This window comes from Echinops telfairi, unplaced genomic scaffold (genome assembly GCF_000313985.2).
Source record: "Echinops telfairi isolate 266 unplaced genomic scaffold, ASM31398v2 ScPeMD7_34;HRSCAF=130, whole genome shotgun sequence".
NCBI lineage: Eukaryota > Metazoa > Chordata > Mammalia > Afrosoricida > Tenrecidae > Echinops > Echinops telfairi.
In genome coordinates, this window is record NW_022103931.1 from 990,764 (window position 1) to 1,013,732 (window position 22,969).

The 22,969-nt window shown below is 39.2% G+C and overlaps 1 protein-coding gene across 5 annotated transcripts in view; it reads left to right on the top strand.

Moving 5' to 3' along the window:
- ZDHHC15 (zinc finger DHHC-type palmitoyltransferase 15) overlaps positions 1-22,647 on the top strand; it is a 153,482-nt gene extending 130,835 nt beyond the window's left edge. For 2 of the 5 annotated variants that reach the window (XM_045290235.1, XM_045290236.1), the window contains 3 exons: positions 2,858-2,861; positions 5,408-5,443; positions 21,245-22,647. In XM_045290235.1, the coding sequence (XP_045146170.1) occupies positions 2,858-2,861; positions 5,408-5,443; positions 21,245-21,398 (194 nt within the window). In that variant the 3' untranslated portion in view covers positions 21,399-22,647. Of the gene's footprint in view, positions 1-2,782; positions 2,862-5,407; positions 5,444-21,244 lie in introns of all 5 variants that reach the window. The other 3 variants (XR_006680058.1, XR_006680059.1, XM_004715896.2) reach the window with 3 other exon arrangements.
- The last annotated feature ends 322 nt before the right edge of the window (positions 22,648-22,969 follow it).

Consider the following 22,969-nt stretch of genomic DNA (forward strand, 5'->3'; position numbering starts at 1 on the left):
TAATATGCACCAAAAAACAAGGCATAGCAAGACAAAGCGACAAAAGAGAACACAACGATGAGAACAAAAAAGAAAACCAATGACCAAGAAATGAATAAATTAAAAAAAATTTTTAAAGAGGAAGTAGAAGAAATTAAAAAAAGAAAGTAAAACCTGTAAATAGATCTAGGTCTGATTTTTGACCTCTAGGCGTGTCCTCCAGTCACGTCCGTTGGGGTGCCACGCTCTGGCCCCAGAGTTTATCCTTTGCACCCCCTCGGGAGCTCCCTGCTCTGCCCCTCCCGCTGGCAAGCAGTGCTTATGCTATTAAGTGTGCTGTAAGTTTGATTTTTGCGGATTAAACATCATGAATTGGGAAAACAGTATCCTTTTAGGAAAAATGTAATACCATAATCAGGAACTATATAAAGTAACTTAGATGAAATTTCTCACATATTTTAGAACAATAATGCATAACATAAAGAAATGCTTTTATTAAATCAATGTATTTAAATAGACTTTTCTGATGAGATTTTTTAAATAAGGTACACAAAAGTGTATAGTTCAGATTATTGTTATAAGGAGATTTTAGCAAGCATCTTTTTAAAGATGCTTTTTTGAGAGACTTGGAGCTACATTTTAGCATTTTAAGGAAATGACCCAGGTATTTTATTTTATAAGTTTCTTTGATTCCTCAAATTTTTCCTGTAGCTTGCACAAACTATTAGTGATTAAAATGTGTTTTTTTGCTCTTTTCAAAATTGGAATCCATTTCCTCCACATTAGTTGAATGATACCTCTGACTATGCCTGCCTTTCACTGTAGTAACAAGGTAGATGTGATGATTGGGGTGATTCTTAAATGCACACTGCTGTAAGTCACAGCCTGCCTATATGTGAGACCATAAAGTATCCCCTTAGTATAATGACAGGGTAAGTAAAAAAGTATTGCTACAAAATTGTAGACACATTTATTAAACAACAATACTGAAATTCGAAGGCATTTCTCAACATAATCTCCATCTAGGTCTATATGCTTCTTTTATTTAAAAAATTTAAATCATTTTATTGGGGCTTCTTACAGCCCTTATCATAATCCATCCATCCATCCATTGTGTCAAGCACATTTGTACATTTGTTGCCATCATCATTCTCAAAACATTTTCTTTCTACTTGAGGTCTTGGTATCAGCTAATTTCCCCCCTCTCCCTCTCTCCCTCATGAACCCTTGATAATTTATAAATCAATATATTTTTTCATGTCTTACACTGATCACTGTATCCCTACAGCCACTTTTCTGTTGTCTGTCACTTTGGGAGGGGGATATATGTTGATCATTGTGATTGGTTCCCCCTTTCTCACCCCTACCTTCCCCTTACCTGCCTGGTATCACTACTCTCATTATTGGTCCTGAGGGGGTTATCCGTCCTGGATTCCCCGTTTTTCCAGCTCTTATTTGTACCATGCTCTGGTCTAGCTGGACTTGTAAGGTAGAATTGGGGTCATGATAGTGATGGGGAGAAAGCATTAAAGAACTAGAATTGCCTTTCACTCTTTGTCAATATCCTTTTTGGTAAAAATGTTAGATAGGTGAAATGAGATGAGTATTTAAGCCCTTAGCTGCCTCGTTTTTGTCTCTGAGGTTTCGGCAAATATAAGTGAATGATTCTTTGTAGTTTCTTCACTAAATAGCTGAGGCAATTTAGTTACTTTCTGTTCAGAGTTAGGGGTAAGACTAGCCTACAGACTAGTCCTCCAGACAAGAGCGACTATTAGTATGCCTGGCAGAAGGCCGTGGTGGCCCAGACACACGATCTCAGAGCCACTTTCACTTTTTCACGGTTCCACAAAGAAAGCAGCCTTGTCGGGGGAATCTGCCTGCCTGACTCAATGGCATGGAATCTCCCAGGTTCCTGGGTTAGGTCTAACCCAGCCCTTACGCCTATGGGAGCACTTTGACACATAGATTCCCTAAAGAAAAGTGTACTAGGAGTATGCACTCACAAACACTGTCAACCTGTTTTTTTAATCGCCAAGTGCATTATTATGCAAGGAGGATGAAGAAAGTGAATCATGTTTACATTAAGCAGGCTGATTAAGAATGTACTTTGCTCACCCCAAAGTCTGCGTGTTAGAAAGAAAGCACTACCAATCATGGTGCTTGTTAATCACAAAGCCTAACGTTTTCTAGAACCTTCTTTGTTTATAGAAACACATCAGCACCTCGAGTACCATAATAACTATCTCAGTGTCCAGGGGAATACTAGGAATGTGCTAATTTTGTGAGTAGCAAGAGCTAAATGAAACATTCCATTAAAAGCGGATGAAGTTGAGCTGTTATCACAACTATTTAAGTCAAATACCAGACTGCATTATATATCAAGGCTTCTTAAACTTTTTTCATTTGAAAAGTGAAATTTGTCACAGGGCAACCACTGCCAGAAACACCTTAGACTCGTTACAGGATTGATTTTAAAGTTTTAGTCATTGCAAGTTTAGAAACCTTTTCCTGTTGCAGCCCCCATATTCAGTTATATGACCCCATATGGCGTTGCAGCCCACAGCTCAAGAAGCTTTGGCTGATAATTTTTAAAAATCTTATTCATAGTACATCAGACTGACTGCCATGAGAATGTGAATGTCTGGAATGGTTACAAATGTATCGGTAAAGCATATTCATCTTTAAAATTTGCAGCTATATGTTGTATCCAGGGATTGGACGATAAGAAAATATGCCACTGAACTAATATCCTGCTGTATAAATGACAGGCACATGTAATAACATTCATTTTTCAACCTTACAGAGTATGCAGAAGGCTCATCATCTCTCACGGTAGAAACGGAAACCTAGCAGTTTTCACAGTTCTCGAATTTCTCAGACAGGTCAGTATTCGAAGAGAGGCACGTACAGTGTCACCTCTACTGCTGAGATGCAGCCTTGGGTGCAGAATTAGAAAAAGAGTAAGTTCTCTCCCTCGTGAACTTGTTGTTATTTTTTTTTCATTCTTTTACTGCCGAAGTTCTGCACATAATTTCCCTGTGCAGTATACTAAAAAAGATGCCTATTGTCCCTATAAACTCACATGTATGTCATTTGGGCCAAAAGACCCCATGATCCAGAAACAGGTAAACATCCCATCATAGCTTATTGGGTTACGTGTTGGGCTGTTAATCTCAAGGTCAGCAGTTTGAAAGCGTCGGCCCCTCCAGGGGAGAAAGATGAGGCTTTCTACTCCTATACCGTCTCAGAAACCCACAAGGGCACTTCTGCTCTGACCTATAGGGTCACTATAAGTCAGAACTGACTCAATAGTGATGACTTTGGAGTTTTGAATGAATTGGAAACTTTGTCCTGGTGCACTCCAAGTCTCTAAAGGAAATTATATAGCTTATAAATACGAGGAGCATCCAAAAAGTTCCTGTGAGTGTGCAATAGGAAAGTAATAAAATTATTCTAAGAATTTTTGAAACCTCCCCGCCCCCTTTTGACCTGACCACATTGTTAGTTAATAACTTACTTTCACCCACTCACAGGTAAAAAGCACCCTCCCTATTCTCCAGATCCTTCCCCACAAACAAACCCATTTCCTTGGAGTCTAAGCCATAACAATCCTATAGGACAGAGAAGAACTGTTTCACTGGGTTTCTATGACCATAAATCTTTACCGAAACAGACTGCCACATCTTTCTACCACAAAGAGCCATTCCGTTAGCAGCCAACCACTTTAACCACTGTGCCATCAGGGTTACATCCTAAGATGCTACTACCGTATATGCTCAAGGATAAGCTGACCCGAATATTGGCCAAAGCAGCTAATTCTATCACAAAACTGCATTAAAAATGTGCTGAAAACTCGGCTTATACACAAGTATATACGGTAATTTGTTAATGAGTGACATGTTTTCTTGCACATGGGATACTCTGTGGTATGCTCTTTCTGGTAAAACTCATGGATATTATCATGTCATTCCATATTAAAAGGATAATTTTGATAATAGAAATATGGTGGGCTGCAAAGCTCTCATCTTCTAAGCCTTCTAATTCCATTCACATGGAAAAAGCTATGATGATTCAGTAGTCTGTGGGTTCTCAAATCGTCACTTCATTTTCTTATATAACCCCAGATAAATACCAGTATAGACATTGTGTAAAACCATATATGTGCCAGCCACCTTGTTATATACTGGATATATGTTATCTCATCTAATCCTTGCAACAGCTCTGTGAGGCAAATGTTATAATTTCTATTTATTGGGAGAAAAGTGCAGTCCAGAGAGGCTAAGCCACGTAGGTCACACAGATAGTAAGGGGCAGATATGTTTCCACCGTACAGCTGTCTAACCTCCAAAGTATGGTCTTTTTACTATGGCACTGCATTAAAAATGTAAAAAGCCCTGACTTTAGGTGATTTGCTATGCATCTTCACTTGTACTCAAAGGTTGGACAAAGGGAAGCATTGAGCTTCTTTTTGTTAAAAGCGTTAATGAAATTAAGACAGCTTGCATGGCATTAGTATCTAGAGTTGGCTTATTCAAAGTGTCCATCTCTTTCATTTTCTTATTTCAGTATTTTATAAAGTATCTATGAACTACTACTATTTTGATGTTAACAAATGTTAAGAAGAAAAAATTGTTTTAGGGAACTCTGTGTAAGCGAACTCACCAGGAGCCCTAGTGGCATAGTGGGCTGCCCATTGGTCTGCTAACCTCAAGGTCAGCAAAGCAAAACCACCAGCCACTCCAAGGGGAGAAGATGAGGGTTTTCTCCAGTAAAGATTTATCTCAGTGGGGAGAGTGGCGGTACCAGCAGGGTGGAGGGAGGGTGGGGGGGAGAGGGGGAACCGATTACAAGGATCTACATATAGCCCCCTCCCTGGGGGATGGACAACAGAAAAGTGGATTAAAGGAGACGTCGGACAGTGTAAGATATGACAAAATAATAATAATTTATAAAAGGTTCGTGAAGGAGGGGAGAGTGGGGGGGCGGGATGAGGAGCTGATGCCGGGGGCTTAAGTGGAGAGCAAATGTTTTGAGAATGATGAGGGTAACAAATGTACAAATGTGCTTTACACAATTGATGTATGTATGGATTGTGTTAAGAGTTGTATACGTCTCCAATAAAATGATTAAAAAATCAAAAATCAAATAACATAAATTAAAAAACAGATTTATCATTTGAAAAACCCACAGGAGCAATACTATCCTCTCCCATAGAGTCATTATACATCAAATTGATTCAATGGCAGTGAGTTTAGGTTGTTATTATGTTTGTTTGGTTTTAGTTTCATTATAAGCAAAATTAGAGTGATGTCTGATTTTGAATTTCCGTGTATTTTATTATACTCTGAAAAATAATGGGTATTGTGAATCTCTAAGAGGACATTGCACCTTGAACTCATTTGACTAAGGACCCTTTTCTTCTGTGCAGATCTGAAACCTTGTACAGTACTTATCAACACTTACAGTAAGTTCAAGAACTCTGTGATTTTCCAGCAGACAAAAGAAGTTATTTATAATTTCTACTTGGTCATGTAACCTTTTATTCTCAGAATATAGAAAGTGAACGTAGAACCATAAAATGTATTCGTGATATGCTTCTCTAACTGCTCACTGCCATCAAGCTGATTCCAACTTACAGTGCCCTACAGGGCAGAGCAGACCTGCCGCCTGGAGGCGGCAAGCCCTAGCTTTCCTCTGTGAAGCGCCTGGTGGGTTCAAACTCCTGACCACGGTTAGCAGCCCAACGCCTAATCCGATGCCACCCTGCTTCCCTAGACAAGCAATAATGGAAAAGTGTTTGGGAACACAGGAAGGAGGAATGGGAGGGACATTTATAAAGTTATGATGAATTTTTTAATGTATGAAATTAATTATTACAGTAATGTTAAAAAAGTTCCAAACTAGAAAAAAATAGAATATTTGCAATGGTTGAATAAGTTGTGTATGTCTAAATTATTAGATATATGTATTTCCCTTTGAAAAGTTTTATATTTTCAAAGAATGATAAAAATTTAAAATCCATGTATTTATAAATTATAATTAATACAATTTTCTCAAATTTTTATATAAACAAATTATTACCACAATTTTGGTACGAAAATGAATACAATGACTCTAGGTGATATTTTCTTCCAAATTAGAAGACACGTTTGGGAAAACATTTGTAAAACATATAGCACATATAAGCATTAGCATCCTTAGTTCACAGGTCTTTGACAAATCAATAGGAAAGAAAAGCATAACAAAAAATTGACAAAGGATGTAAACAGACAATGAAAAAAATAAACATTTAAAAAATCATTGTATTGGGGGCTCCTACAACTCTTCTATCCATCCAGCCATTGCATCAAGCCCTTTGTACATTTGTTGCCATCGTCATTCTCAAAACATTTTCTTTCTACTTGAGTTCTTGGTATCAGCTCCTCATTCCCCCCCCCACCCCCTTCCACCTTCCCTCCTCATGAACCCTTGATTATTTATAAATTATTATTTTTTAATGTCTTACACTGATCATTGTCTCCCTTCACCCATTTTCCTGTTGTCCATCTGCCAGAGAGGGGGTTGTATGTAGATCATTGTGATCACTTCCCCCCTTCCCCCCCCCACCTTCCCTTTCCCTTCCTGGTATGGCTACTCTCAATATCGATCCTGAGGGGTTTATCTGTCCTGGGTTCCCTGTGTTTCCAGCTCTTATCTGTACCCATGTGTGTGCTCTGGTCTAGCTGGAAAATAAACATTTTAATGTAGAATAAACATACAAATTGTCCGACTTCAGTACTAAGAAAATGAATTCAGTAAAACAATTACCATCAAGTAGATTCTGACTCCAGGGTGATATAAATGGTTAACACAGTCAGCTACTAACGATAAGATTGGTGGTTCGAGTCTACCTAGAGTTACCTTGAAGCTCTGTCTGGCAATCTACTTTTGAAAAATCAGCCACCGGAAATCCTATGTAGCACAGTTATCGTCTGACACACATGGGATTGTCAGTATTAAGAATTACAAATTAAAATAACCTTGCCAATTTTTTCTATTGAATTTTTCTATTTTTACAAGTTATGACTAGTGTAGGCAAGAACATGTTGAAACAGGTACTTTATATGCTGCTAAAGTTTAAATTCATAGATCATATTCTGAAGGTACCTTGATAAAATGAACAAAACATTAAAAAATTTTTATACAATCTAATCTGGATATCACTTATGCAATTCATATTGTAAGAAAATAATCATAGGTCTGCAAACCTATTCATCACCAAGTTGTTATAATAGCAGGAAAGTAGAAACAACACTGAATGTCTGACAGTAGAGGAATAGTAAAATAGGCTATATCGTTATCGTGAAATATTATGGTAACATTCAAAATACTGACTTTGAAGAATTATTGATAGAGTAATAAAAAACTGTGAGTAGTTTAATTTTAAAAGTACATTTATATCAACCTTATTGAGAAAGAATTCTCATGCCATATAATTCATCTACTGGTATTTAAAATGTACAATTCACTGTTTTTTAGCATAGTAAGAGAATTGTACACGTATTACCACAATCAATTTTGGAACATATTCTTCACTGCAAAGAAGTCTCATGTTCATTAGAAATCACTCACTAGGGCTCCCATTCTTAACTCTAGGCAACTTCTAATTTGCTTTTCTAATTCTGTAAATTTGCTTATTTTACACAGTTTACATCAATGGAATCATACAAAATGGAATTGTATTATGCATTGAGACTTGTATACAGAATACAAAGAACTCTCACAGTTCAATAATAAAAAGTCAAATAACTATATTTTCAAATGGCAAAATACCTAAACTGGGATTAAGAGGTACAAATTACGAATTTCACATAAAGATTTAAAAGCTTGTGGACTTAGCTGACATCTCACTTAGGTAGATGGCTGTTGTTTGAAGACAAGCTTTTAAGACCCCAGACGTTATTCTTTCTGATAGTTGATCACCATCTGGTTTCTTAACCACACTTTGCTAGCACGCATAGCTTCAGCAAGCTGTTCGTGAGGGTGAGTATCGAGTAGGACTATGTCATAAGAACTATTTGTTCTTAAAGTAGGGCTATAATTAAGTGTAAGCCCCAAATCTGTTCATATATCTATAGTTCACTTTAGACACATAATTATCATTTTATGATAGAGAACATTATAAATTAATGTAATGAATTTAGCTAAGGGTGTAGAATTTAAAACACTGTTGAGCAAAGGAAATTATACATGTTTAGGCTGGCTTTTCAGACTGTAAAACAAACATTGTTGACTTGTTTAAACTCTTAAGTGACTGGGCATTATTTACACAAACAATGGAGGGTGATTATAGAGCAAAACTTTTTCATAAGAAAGCAAGGAGATACCAGGAGGATAAGGGAAAAGTAGGGGGAGAAAGAGGAAATCTATCTCAAGGATTGACATATAACCTCCTCTGAGGGGGATGAACCACAGACAAATGGGTGAAGGGTGACAGAAAACGAGGGTGAAGAAGACAATGCAAGATATGAAAATAATAATCTATAATTTATCAAGGGTTCATGAGAGAGGAAGGGGAAAATGAGGAGCTGATAGCAAGGGCTCAAGTAGAAAGAAAATGTTTTGAGAATGATGATGGCAACATATGTACAAATGTGCTTGATACAATGGATGGATGTATGGATTGTGATAAGAGTGTAGAAGCCCCCAATAAAAGTATTTAATTACAAAAACATAAAACAAAGCAACAAAAAATAAAGGACAGCATTAAAATAGTAAATTAATGGTAGAAGCACACCAGCCTGTGTGATCTAAGAATTGTAACTAATACAATGAAAATCTGAAAGAGGAAATGGTATCAGAGCTTAAATTATGAACACCTGGTTTGCATACAGCTATGGATGACAGTGGGAGCCGGAAATCTATTTAAAGGATTCCCACATGGATTAAACATTTACTCCAGTGTATCCCCTCTGAACATAGTCCAGGGATGTAAATAGCCTTCCTATCAGACAGAGAACATTGTAAATTTGATTATGGCAGAGGTAGCTGTGCTAAAATGTTAGTACCTTATCGATTGATCTCTCTTTGATCCATTTTAATGTTTTCTGTTTTCCTTTCTATGGCGGTATTACTCTATTATGGTTTATCACTGTTGTTGGGCTGTTTTGGGTTTTTTTGTGTGTGTGATCCCAGTGAGTTTTTATAAAAGATAGAAGCAGTTTCAGGCGGTACAGTAAATTGATCACAACCCAGAGGAGGGGTGGGGTGGGGGAGCCGCAGCACAGCTGCATGGCACTGAGGCCTGGCTGCGCTGAACTCTGTAGGAGCTGCTGGGAGACTATGTGCGAGAGAGCTTCTGGCTTATCAGGGTCCCCACTGAGAGGCGTGGTCGATGGTACTGGTTGATCCCATTGGCTGAATTAAGCTCACCTGGCCTAGATGGGCCAATCCAGGTGTGCCGCCCACCTAGGTGCACCACCCCTTCCTGCCTCGGAGCCCAAATCTCTGATGCCCAGTGGACACCCTGGTCCCTGGTCTAACTACCTAACATTTCCCCCCTGAAGAGGTGTGGACCCAAACCTTTGGCGTTACTGGACGACGACATCTCTAGCTGCTTCATGCGGGCAAAAAGGGGCACGGAGTGGGGCTTTGGGTCCACACCCTTCCTACTCTGTTGGAAGGGGTTGTCCATGCAGGGCCCATGATAGATGATGGGGTGGTCCAGGAGCTGGTGGTCCTGAAGCTGGCACACTGGGTTCAGAGACCTTGGTACCCTGAGAACTTCTGGAAGAAACAAACAGGTGGACAGGTTAAGTGAGACAGGGGTAAGGCTGTGAGATGGCAGTGCCCTTGGCTAGTGCCACGGGAGGTTAAAAGGAAATCTTAGGTCGGCCTGACAGGCATGGGTGCTAGTCCACTTTAAACACAGGAATGGGGTAAAAGCATTCACTGGCTCAGAGACTGTGATGAGTCTGAGGTAGAGTTTTCTGTGGAGCCCTTATCTGTCCTGGGATGGCAGAGAAACACCCCCAACAGCTCTCAGGGGTGCTTGTCTGTATGCTTCTGAGGGGTCTGGGTGCAACAGCTTCCACGGTTTCACCCAAGGTTCCTGACCCGCTGCAGCTGTCCTGCCGCTTTGCTGGCCGGGCAGGGCCAATCTTCAATGAGCAGCTGCTCACCGGCCTGTGGGCGCCCTCCCTCTTGGCTATCTGCCATAGGACAAGGGACACCCTGGTGGCCAGCTTGCCTGCCAGGGTGGCATGGCCCTTGGGCAGGCCTATTCCGGCTAGGGCAGTTCCATGCCCAGTGGCCCTGTTCCGGACAGACATAGCAGTTGGCACTTTGGTCACGGGTCTGGGAAACCTGGGAAGCGGTTGACGGGCAGTTAGCAAGTGCGGCCAGCACTTGGCATGCCTGATGTCCTTCCTTCTCTCCTTCTCCTGAGCCTCCACCTCCTGATCCCGATTGTTAAATGTGGCACTAGCCCCAGCAAGCATGTCTTCTAGGGGAGCTCCTTCAAGCTTCTGCACTTACTTTTAGAGATTCTGTTGCTCCAGTCTCTCTGGGTCAAATCTATCCCAGTTAGATAGAATACAGAATATGTGACTCATAAGCCAATAAATCGATTTTTAAAAGGAAAAAGACTTAAAGCCTTGGAAATGCTAGGGAGCAGTTCTACTCTATCATCTTATAAAGTTTCTATGAATTGTAACCTGCACTTTAGACACAAGAGAAAATTAAACTAAAAATCATAAGATAGAAATAAGACCAAGCAATCAAAAGACAGCAGGAGTGGCAATATTGATTTCTGATAAAATAGGCATCAAGACAAAATCCACCTGAGAGACAAAGAAGGGCATTGTATAATGATAAGACTTGATTGAACAACAAGACATAACCATAATAAATATCTATGCACCCAGTGAAAGACATTAAAAATATCTTAATAAAACTCTTAAGAAGTTGGTACAATAATGGTAGATTTTAGAACACTACTCTAGTGAAGAATAGAACAACTAGGAAGAAGCTCAACAAAAACACAACTAAACCAAATTAACACACTCCCTATCAACAGCGCCGATTTCTCTCTCTCTGTTGCTCGCTCGCGCGCTCTCTCTCTCTCCCACTGCACATAGAACATTCTTCTGAATAGACCATATGTTAGGCTATACAGCAAACCTCAGTTTAAAAAGCATCATGGTAATACAAAGCATCTTCTCAGATTACAATGCTATAAAATTAGAAATCATCAATTTGAAGATCAAAGGGAAAAAGTACATGGACATTGAATAATACCCTACTTAAGAACGACTGGGTAATTGAAGAAATAAGGGATGAAATTTAAAATTTCCTTAAAATAAATGAGAATGAAAATACAAAATACCAAAACATTTGGGGCAAAGCGAAAGCAGAATTCAGAGGCCAGTGTATGTAATAAACACACACATGTCAAAAGAAGAAAAAGAACCAAAATCAACACTTTAACCCAACAACTCCAACAATTAGAAAATGAGTAGCAAAATAAACTTACAGCACCAGAAGAAAAGAAATAATAAAGGTCAGAGCATAAATAAATAAATCAGAAAACAAAAACAATAGAAATAATCCACAAGAAAAGAAGCTGGTTCTTTGAAAAGATTAACAAAATTAACAAACCACTGGGAAACTTTACAAAAGAAAAGAAAGAGAAGATTCAAATATCACAAATAAGAAATTAAATGGGCAACATCACAAGAGAACCAACTGAAATAAAAAAAGACTAAAACAATACTATGAAAAGCTGCCCTCCAACAAATTTGAAAGCCTAGAGGAAATGGACAAATTTCTATTAAGACACTACCTACCAAAACTAACACATACTGATATAGAAAAGTGGAACACACTCATAACAAGTGTAAAAAATGATCAGGGCAGTAAAAAAAAAACCTCCCAACAATAGCAACATCACGAAAACATTATCATTTACAATACCCCCCCCCCCAAAGATCACATACTTAGGAATTATACAAACAGAGAAACAAAAGACTTACACAAAACCCTACTACAAATGTCCCAAAACAGATGGCTTCACTACCAAGCATTCAGAATAACGTTGACACCAATTCTATTTAAACGATTCCAGAATATAATAAAGGACAGCAAACTTCCAAATTCCTTTCATGAAATGAGCACAACCCGGATACCAAAAGCAGGCAAAGATATCACCAGAATAGAACAACTAGGCAAAAATTCTAGTCAATAGAATGCAACAATATAACTAATAATAATACTACATCATGACCAAGTGGGATTTATACAAAAGACACATCAGATAAATAAAACAAAGGGAAAAACACTACATGATCATATTGATTGTTGCAGAAAAATCATTCGACAGAATCTCACACCCATTCCTGATAAAAACAAAATAGAAATAAAAGGGAAAGTCTTCAACATACTGAAGCTTATATACACATTTCATAGTGAGGCACTGAAAGCGTTACCCTTGTCAACGGGAGCCAGTCAAAGATGCTCTTTTTCAGTATTGTGGTGTTAGTCTTAGCCAGAGCTACCAGACCACAAAGAGACATTAAAGGCATCCAAATTGGCAAAGAAGAAGTAAAATTCTCTCTATTTGCATATAAAAGGACACTATACACAAAAAACACCCAGGACTTGACCCCCAAATTGTTGGAACTAATTGGAAAATTCAGTAATGTGGCATTATATAAAATCAACATCGAAGAATGATGTGTATTCCTGTATAACTACAACTAGAGCACTGAAAACATCACGAAAACATTATCATTTACAATAGCGCCCCCAGAGATCACACACTTAGCAATTATCCAAGCAGAGAAACGAAAGACTTACACAAAACACTACTATAAGGAACCAAAAGAGACTTATATAAATGGAAAAAATTCCATGTTTGTGGGTAAGCAGACTTAATATTGTGACAATCTCAATATCACCCAAAGCAATCTATAAATATAATGCCATCCCAGTCCAGATCTCAGCATCATTCTTTAAAGAGAGGGGGAAATTAAGCACCATCGTTGTATGGAAAAGAGAGAGACTCCAGATAAGCAAAGCGCTACTAAAGAACAAAAAAAGTGGGAAGCCTCTCAAGAGCTCCTCCACCGCTACAGTAGTCATGGCAACCTTGTACTGGTACAATGATAGATGCACAGACCAATGGGATAGAATCGAGAACCCCAGAGTAAATCTAGCCACCGACAGACAATCGATTTTTGACAATGGGCGGATTACACATTAAGTGAGAAAGACATAGGCTCTTCAGCAAATGGTGCTGGCATACCTGGATCTCCAGCTGCAGAAGAATGAAACCAGTCGCACAGCTTCACTCTGGATACAAAAGCAAAAGCAAATGAATTAAAGCCCTAAATGTAAAACCTAGAAGTATAAAGATTATGAATGAAAAATGGGGACAAACTTAGGTGCCTTAAGACATGGCATTAACACATTATCAAACATACGAGAAAACATACAGGAAGCAGATGACAAAATAGATGACTGAGATCTCCTAAAAATAAAACACTTGGCATCAAAAGACTTCACCAAAAGCGATGGCAGCCCACAAACAGGGCTGTGGGGGGTGGGGCAGGAATTGGTAATGATATTTGAGACAAGGGACGAACTTCTAAAATCTATAGAAAACTCCATTACCTTAACAAGAAAAAGGCGAATAATCCATGATGACGTGAATGCAGTAAAGCCTGTGGGCAGGGAGCCTTTGGGATCTTTATTTGTTGATGGGACACAAGTCAAGGTAAGAAGAAACAGCAGCAGAAATTTACTAATAATCGGAACTTGGAATATTCCAATCTAGGAAAATTGGAAGTGGCCCCAAATGAATTTGACCACATAAAGATTGATATACTAGACATTAGTGAGCTGAAATGGACTGATATTGGCCATTTTGAATCAGAAAATCATATGGTTTACTATGCCGAGAATGACACAATCAAGAGAAATGTGTTACATTCATTGCCCAAAAGTACAATTCAAGGTCTCTCTTGAACTACAATGCTGTCTGTGATAGGATTATATCTATCTCCCTCCAAGGAAATCTAACCAAAACACCTATTATTCAAATGTATGCACCAACCACAAAAACTAGTGATGAGGAAACTGAAGAATTCTGCAGTGATCAAAATGATCAAACATGCAATCAAGATGCATTGATAGTTATTGGGGATTGGAATGCAAAAGTTGGAAACAGAGGAAGGAATAGCAGTTGGAAAATATGGCTTTGGTTATAGAAATAAAACTGGAGATCTTATGATAAAATTTTGCAAGACAAATTACTTATTCATAACAAATACCTTTGTTCATCAACACAAATGGAGACTATGCACAAGGACTTCTCCAGATGGAATACGCAGAAATAAAACTGACTATGTGTGTTGGAAGAAATGATGGAAAAGCTCAATATCATCAGCTAAAACCAGGCTAGCTACTGACTGAAACAGACTATCAATTGCTCATACGTAAGTTCAGGATAAAGTTGTAGAAAATTAAAGCAAATCCACAAGAGCCAAGATACAACTTTAAGTCTATCCCTGAATTTTCAGAACATCTCAAGAACAGATTTGATTCATTGAACACTAAGTACAGAAGACCTGATAAGCTATGAGAAGACATCAAGAAGATCCTTCATGAAGAAAGAAAAAGGTCATTAAAAAGATAGGAAAGTAAGACAGGCTGTCAGAAGAGACACTGAAACTTGCTCCTAATTGTAGAGTAGCTATGGAAAATATAAGGAACGATGAAGTCAGAATTGAATAGAACATTTCAAAGGGCAGCTCAAGAAGATAATGTAAAATATAATGAAGTGTGTAATGATCTAGAATTAGAAAACCAAGAGGGAAGAACACCCTCAGCATATCTTAAACTGAAAGAAAGAACTCAAGAAAAAAGTCAAACCTGTAGTTGCATTATTGAAACATTCGATGGGCAAAATATTGAATGATGCAGGAAGCATCAAAAGAATACAGTCACTGTTCCAAAAAGAATTGGTCGACAGTCAACCATTTCATGTGGTAACATAAACAAGAGCCAGTAGTGCTGAAGTTCAGTCTGCACTGAATATGTTACTCAAGAACAAGGTACCAGGAATTGATGGAATACCAATTGAAAGGGTTCAACAAGCTGATGAAGCACTGGAAGCACTTATCTACACTAGGAAATTTGCGAGACAGCTACTTGGCCAATTGACTGGAAGAGATCCATATTTATATCCATTCAAAAGACACGTGATATAGCCTAATGTTCAAATTAGAGAACAATATCATTGCTATCACATGCAAGTAAAATTTTGTTGAAGATCATCCAACAACAGTTGCAGCGGTGCATTGACAGGAAACTGCCAGAGGTTCATGCTGGATTGAGAAGACAATAGGGAACAAGGGATATCATTGCTGATGTCAGATGGATCTTGGCTCAAAGCAGAGAAAGCGAAAAAGGTTTACTGGTGTTTATTGGCTGTGCCAAGGCATTCGACTATTTGGATCATAAGAAACTATGCGTACCCTTGAGAAGAATGGGAATTCCAGAACACCTCATTGTGCTCATGAGGAACTTGTACAGGATCCGGAGGCAGCTGTGCAAACAGAACAAAGGAATACTGCATGGTTTCAAATCAAAAAAGGTGTATCAAGTTTGTATCCTTTCACCAGACCTATTCAATCTGTAGGCTGAGCAAATTTTCAGGGAAGCTGGATTATATGAAAAATAATGTGGCATCAGAATTGGAGGAAGGTCGAGTAACAAACTTCAATATGTAGATGACACAACCTTGCTTGCCGAAAGTTAGGCGGACTAGAAGCACTTGCTGATGACGATCAAAGATTGCAGCCTTCAGTACAGATTACAATTCGATATAAAGAAAACCAAAATCCTCACCACTGGACCAATAGGTAACATCATGATACACAGAGAAAGGATTGAAGTTGTCAAGGATTTTGTCATGCTTGGCTCCATAGTCAGTGCTCACATAGGCAGCAGTTAAGAGATCAAGAGAAATGGTGCATCAGGTAAATCAGCTGCATAAGACCTCTTCAAAGTTTTGCAAAGCAAGTGTGTTATTTTGAGGACTGAGGTGGGCCTGACTCAAGCCATGGTATTTCCAATGACTTCCTATGCATGTGAAAGTTGGACATGGAATAAGGAAGACCAAAGAATTATTGATGTGTTTGAATTGTGGTACTGATGAAGAATATTGAAAGTACCACGGACCACCCTAAAAAGACAACAAAATCTACCTTGGAAGAAGTAGGGCCAGAGTGCTCGTTAGAGGCAAGGACGGATGATTTAGTCTTACATACTTTGGACATGTTGTCAGGAGAGACCACTACCTGGAAAAGAACATCATTCTTTTTTTTTTTTTAATCATTTTATTGGGGGCTCATACAACTCTCATCACAATCCTTCCATCCATCCATTGTATCAAGCACATTTCTACATTTGTTGCCATCATCCTCAAAACATGTGTCTTCTGCTTGAGCCCTTGGTATCAGCTCCTCATTTCCCCCCTCCCTCCCTGCCCCAGCTCCCTCATGAACCCTCGATAATTTAGAAATTATTATTATTTTGTCATATCTTACACTGTCCGACGTCTCCCTTCACCCACTTTTCTGTTGTCTATCCCCCAGGGAGGAGGTTATATGTAGATCCTTGTAATAGGTTCCTCCTTTCTACCCCACCTTCCCTCCACCCTCCTGGTATCGCCACTCTCACCACTGGTCCTGAGGGGTTCATCTGTCCTGGATTCTCTGTGTTTCCTGTTGCTATCTGTACCAGTATACATCCTCTGGCCTAGCCGGATTTGTAAGGAAGAATTGGGATCATGATAGTGGGGGGAAGGAAGCATTAAAGAACTAGAGAAAAGTCGTTTGTTTCATCGTTGCTACACAGCACCCTGACTGGTATGTCTCCTCCCCACGACCCTTCTGTAAGGGGATGAGGGACATCATTCTTGGTAAAGTAGAGGTGCAGCAAAAGAGAGGAAGGGCCTCAATGAGATTGATTGACACAGTGGCTGCAACAATGGGCTTAAGCCTGGGGAAAAACTGTCAAGGTGGCACTGCACCATGCAGTGTGCTGTTCTGTTGTGCATGGGGTCAGTAGGGGTCAGAATAGACTCGAGGGCACCTGAAAGCAACAGTATGCCTTGGTTGTAATTCTATTTCGGGATGGGCTGGCTTTGCCTATATTAATGTGACAAGACCGTGTAGGGGCTGTGTCTTGAATCATTCTGTTTTGCGATATGAAAGAGATTAAACAGGCAAGTGAGAACCAAGCAAAGATATGAACGAGAGAATGAATGCCAAGCCACATGAAGATTGCCTAGGAGCAGACGCTCAAAGAGAGAAAGAAAGCCTTCCCCCAGAGCCAGGCGCATGCATTTGGATTTCTATAAACTCTGATCAAGACGTTTTTGTTTGTTAAAGCCGGGCCCTTGTAGTATTTCTGCTACAGCAACACTCAGTAACCAGCACGCTTTGTTACTGGCCGTGTGGGGTGGTACTCTAGCAAATACCTGAACTACGAAGTGGTTTGAGAAGTGTGTAATGGGTGGGAGCTGGAACAGTTTTAAGGTGCCTAATAGTAAAAACCTAGCTTTGAAGAGATTGTTTTATATAATTATGAATGCCATAGGCAATTCTGTTGGGGACTTAACAGCAAGTGAGGAGAGCTACAGAGAAAGTCGCTATCATCTGAGAATGCATATAAAGGAAGAGATGGACTTTAAAAAGTGAACTGTGTAAGATGAAAACAAAGTTTAAAGATTTGAAAAATTCTGTTGTACAAACTAAGAACAAATGGTATACGATAGTCACCAAGGGGGCAGATACACAAACTTTTCTTAAAGATCTCACCAATTACCACCGCAGAAACCCGCCCATCATCTTAGACTGAAGGGAACAGAGGGGGAAAGAATTTCTGCCTCTTGTAATTTTACAGGAAGGAAGGAGGACAAAGGGACCATGTTTGTTGTTCACTAAGAAAGGGAAACGACCATTTCTTTTTAAAAATCGTTTTATTGGGAGCTCTTTTTTAAAAATCATTGTATTAGGGGCTCATAAAACTCTTATCACAATCCATACACACATCAATTGTGTAAAGCGCATTTGTACATTCATTGCCCTCATCATTCTCAAAACGTTTCCTCTCCACTTAAACCCCCGGCCTTAGGTCCTCATTTTTCCCCTCCCTCCCCGCTCCCCCCTCCCTCATGAGACCTTGATAATTTATAAATTGTTATTTTGTCATATCTTTCCCTGTCCGACATCTCCCTTCACCCACTTTTCGGTTGTCCGTCCTTATTGGGAGCTCTTATAGATATTCTAACCATCCATAATTCAATTAGTTCAAGCATAATTGTACAATTACTGCCATCATCCATTTCTTTTCTTAAAAAATCCTTTTATTGGGGGCTCATACAGCTTTTATCACAACCCATATATATATCCATGTGTCAAGCACCTTTGTACATATGTTGCCATCATCATTTTCAAAACATTTGCTTTCTACTGGAGCTCATTTCCCCCCTTCCCCACCCTCCATCCCTCATGAACCCTTGATAATTTATAAATTTTTTTCCCATGTCTTCAAAACTTTTTATTTCTTCCTGAACTCTTTGATATCAGCTCCCCTTTATCCCCCTCCCTCCTCCACCCTTCTTCCCTGAACCCTTATTAGTATATATATATATATATATATCTTTTCCCCATATCTTACACCATCCAATGTATCCATTCACCTACAGTTCTGTTATTTGTTCTCCTCGAGTGGGGTTATACAGTCATTTCTATCAGTTCCCCTTTACCCCCTTTATCCCCCTTTCTTCCCATACCCTCAGGAAATTATTACTCCCATTACTATTTCTGAAGGATTTATCCATCTTGGATTTCATGCATCAAATGATGTTATACAAATGAACATACACAGGTCTCACAAGATGAATGAGGTTAAACTAAGACCATAATAGTAGGGAGAGGAAATATTCAAGAACTGGAGGAGAGTTATGTGTTTCTATCAGTGCTATACTGTACCCTAGATTTATCATCCCTTTTCTGTGGCCCTTCTGTGAGGGACTGTCCAATTATCTTACAGGTGGGTTTTGGTTCTCCACTTAGTTTATACTCATTCACGTCAATTTGACTGCTTGATTTTGAATTTCTGATCCCTGATCCCATCGACACCTCATGATCACACAGGCTGGTGTGCTTCTTCCATGTGCGTTTTGTTGCTTCCCTGCTTGGTGGCCGCTTGTTTAACTTCAAGCCTTTAAGACCAAGACGTTATATCTTGTAATAGCTGGGCATCATCAGCTTTCTTAACCACATTTGCACATTTTATCTTCAGCGATCATGTCAGGAAGGTGAGTATCATACATCACCACATTATTAGAACAAATCCTTCTTCTTCTTCTTCTTCTTTTTTTTTTAACATTTGTTGCCATCATCATTTTCAAAACATTTTTTTCCTACTTGAGCCCTGGTATCAGCTCCAAATTTTTTCCCTCCCTCCCTCATGAACCCTTGTTAATTTATAAATTATTATTATTTTTTCATGTCTTACACTGACCGATGTCTCCCTTCACCCACTTGTCTGTTGTCCATCCCCCTGAGAGGAGGTTATATGTAGATCCTTGTGATCAGTTCCCCTTTGTCCCTCCACCTTCCCTTTCCCGTCCTTAGGTGTTTCTTTGTCCTGGATTCCCTGTGTTTTCAGCTCTTATCTGTACCAGTGTACGTGCTGTGGTCTAGCCGGATTTGTAAGGTAGAATTGGGGTCATGATAGTAGGGGGGAGGAAGCATTAAAGAACTAAAGGAAAGCTGTATGCTTCATCAGTGCTGTACTGCACCCTGATTGAATTGTCTCTTCCTTGTGATCCTTCTGTAAGGGGATGTCCAGTTGATGGACTTTGGGTCTCTACTCTGCTCTCCCCCTCATTCATATCTATATTATTTTTGTTCCGGGTCTTTGATGCCTGATCCCTGATCCCATCGACACCTCTTGATCACGCAGGCTGGTGTGCTTCTTCCATGTGGGCTTTGTCAAGCCTTTAAGACCCTAGATGCTATATCTTTTGATCGCTGAATTTTGCCCTAATCGTCTCCTAATGTGGAGGCTTACAATTGATTGACACTGATTACATTGTATTAGGTTGGGTCATTGGGAATTACTAGGTCTTAACTGTCAAACCACTGAGAATCTTGGCACAGCCAAGTTGACACAGAGCCTTTCCCAAGGAACAGAAGAATGGAGCCTGCTAGGGAGCTGAAGGAATGGGGTTGCCACTCAAATGGACTAGGAAAATGTGGACCCACAGTGCCAAGAGAATAGAGATACTATTCTAGTTGGCCTAGAAAACAGTGCTAAAGTCCAGAGTCAAGGGGCCTCTACCCAGAATCCGACAGCTTTAATCTGAAGGACAGAGCCATTGCCCAAATAGTCTTAGAGAACAGAGGGTTATTTGTTCAACCCTTGAGAGCTAATGTAATTATTTCGCTGGGTTTTGGCTTGCTTTGGTGCTTATTATCCTTTTTCCCCATTTGTCATGGAAATGTCTCTACCTTGTGCTTGTGCTGCTGTAACACCTTGAAAGAAAATAATTTGTATTGTAGATTTCACAGGTTACATATGAATTTTTCCCCACTGTGGAATATACTTGCATTCTCATCTATATTTTATTTAGATGATTCAGAAGATGAGATTTTGGAATCAAAATCTGACTTAAGACTTTTTTGCGGGGGGAGTATATTTGCATATGAAGACATTAAAATTTAGGGGCTAAAGGGTGGAGTTTTATAGATTGAATTGTGTCCCCCCCCAAAATATGCATTGTAAATCCTAAATTCTAAGCTTGTGCTCATGATCCCGTTAGGGAATGGGTTGTTTTTGTTATCTGAATATTAGTATAGCTTATATGTTGAGTCAATCTCTTTTGAGGTATTAAAGAGATTTAACAGGTAAGAGCGAAGTGACCAGAGATGAAGGAAGGGAGATGCCAAGCTGCAGGATGTTCTCCCAGAAATAGAAGCTCAAGGAAACCAGGGCCTTCCTCTAGAAGTGACAAAGTGCTCCTCTTAGAACTGACACCCTGAATTCGGCATCCTAATCATCTAACTTGGAGAAAACAAATATCTGTTAAAGTTGCCTATTTATGGTATTTCTGTTATAGCAACCCTAGATAACTAAGACATTTATGGTATGACTATTTACAGTTGTTCAGCTTATCCATACTTTTTTTTTTTTTTGCTTTCATTCCCAGCACTACCATCACCCATGAAGTTTACAGAATTCTGTGTTTGGAGCCCTTCCGTCTTCGAAATACGTCACCATGGTGGATTGAGAGCTCCACCATTCCAAAGCTTTCCGTCATACATATGCGCTGCAGATATTTGAGGACTTTGCAAGTTACGTAATCCACGGACTCAACTAAGCAATTAAGTTTTTCTTTCTTCACTTCATTTCCCTTTTCCCTCATCCACAGAGGCCGAAATGTAACATCTGTACTGTTCTGGGTGCTCTCTTCATTCTGTCAGGTAAAGGCAAATTCAAAAGACTCCTTCAGAGTTTTTCATTATCCTGGAAAGACTATTAACCATATCTATATGGTCTTTGGAGTATTGGAGGAATCAGATTAAATTTGCTTTTTGTAATGTGCCTGTGTTAACATATATGTACAGCATATATTTACACAAAAGCATTGTAGTGTTGTATAAATCAAGGGGTAAAAGCTATCAGGAATCTGAAGCTTTTATTTCATCATTCCCTTTGTCTAAATTTAAACGTTTTCTGAGCTTTGGACATCATCTTATATCAAGTAGCTAAAATTGTAGAAGGAGATTCAACACAATGCTACCAAAGTCTCTAATTGGAAATTACACAACAATATAACACCTGTTCGTTATCCTGGGAAAATATCTGCCCTGGAGGTTTCTGGAATTCCAATAGATGAGATCAGACCAAACCAAACTTTCACTGTATTACACATGATAATTTGTATTTTCAAGATTTTTAATGCCAGACTATGGTCAAATAACCCAACTAGTTTTATTCCTTTCTCTGCGACTTGGCTTTATGAATTACACTATAATGGAAGAAAAGCTATAAGCCCAGGATATGGACCACAGATTTTGTTAAGGAGTTTAAGTGTGATCACCAGGCTTAATAAAAGTTCTGTTCATCAAGGTCAAATTCACAGCTGACAGAAGCACAGAGACTAGCACTGCAGATCTGTATTTTCACAGTAAGTGTGAGTGTCAACTAACAGCGTTGGTAAACTAACAGTGTTGTCAAGCCTTTCTTTGGTTTAGCCTCACTGGTAGCTCAGCAGCCATTTAGAGAACTTATATCCATTCCTCCATTTATTTATAATCAGCCTTTCTTTTTGTCCTCGTACCTGAATCAGTAAGTACAGACACCGATAATGATGCTGTATAGTAATAATACCTAAGAGTATTGATTTTTCATTTTTCAACCAGTTTCATAGTGCTCACCTATTGGCAAGAGATGAAGAAAACAAAGTTGCCCGTCACCAGCAATCAGTGGACCTGTGGAAGTAGGCATTCCATCTACTTAAAGCAACTCAACATGGTCATTGTGCCCTCTAAGTGATGTTGACTAACGTGTGACTTTCAGCATAAATTAAATGGGGTATGATCAACATGAGAGATGTCTGTTATTGTTTGTCATCAGGTTATTTTGAAATCATAGGGATCTTCTGCGATGGTATAGAACAGCCCCATAGGGTTTCCTAAATTGAATCTTTACCGAAGGAGATTACCAGGTCTTTCCTACCATGTCGCAGCTGGGTGGGTTCAAAGCTGTAATTTTTGATTAGCAACTGAGTGCTTAGCCATTGTGCCACTATACCTCCTTTATGAGAGATCATTGTTGTATGGATTTCAGCAAGTTCTACTCATAGTGACCCTGGAGGACAGAGTAGAACTCTCCCACGGGCTTTCTGTGGCTGTAATCTTTAAGGAAGCAA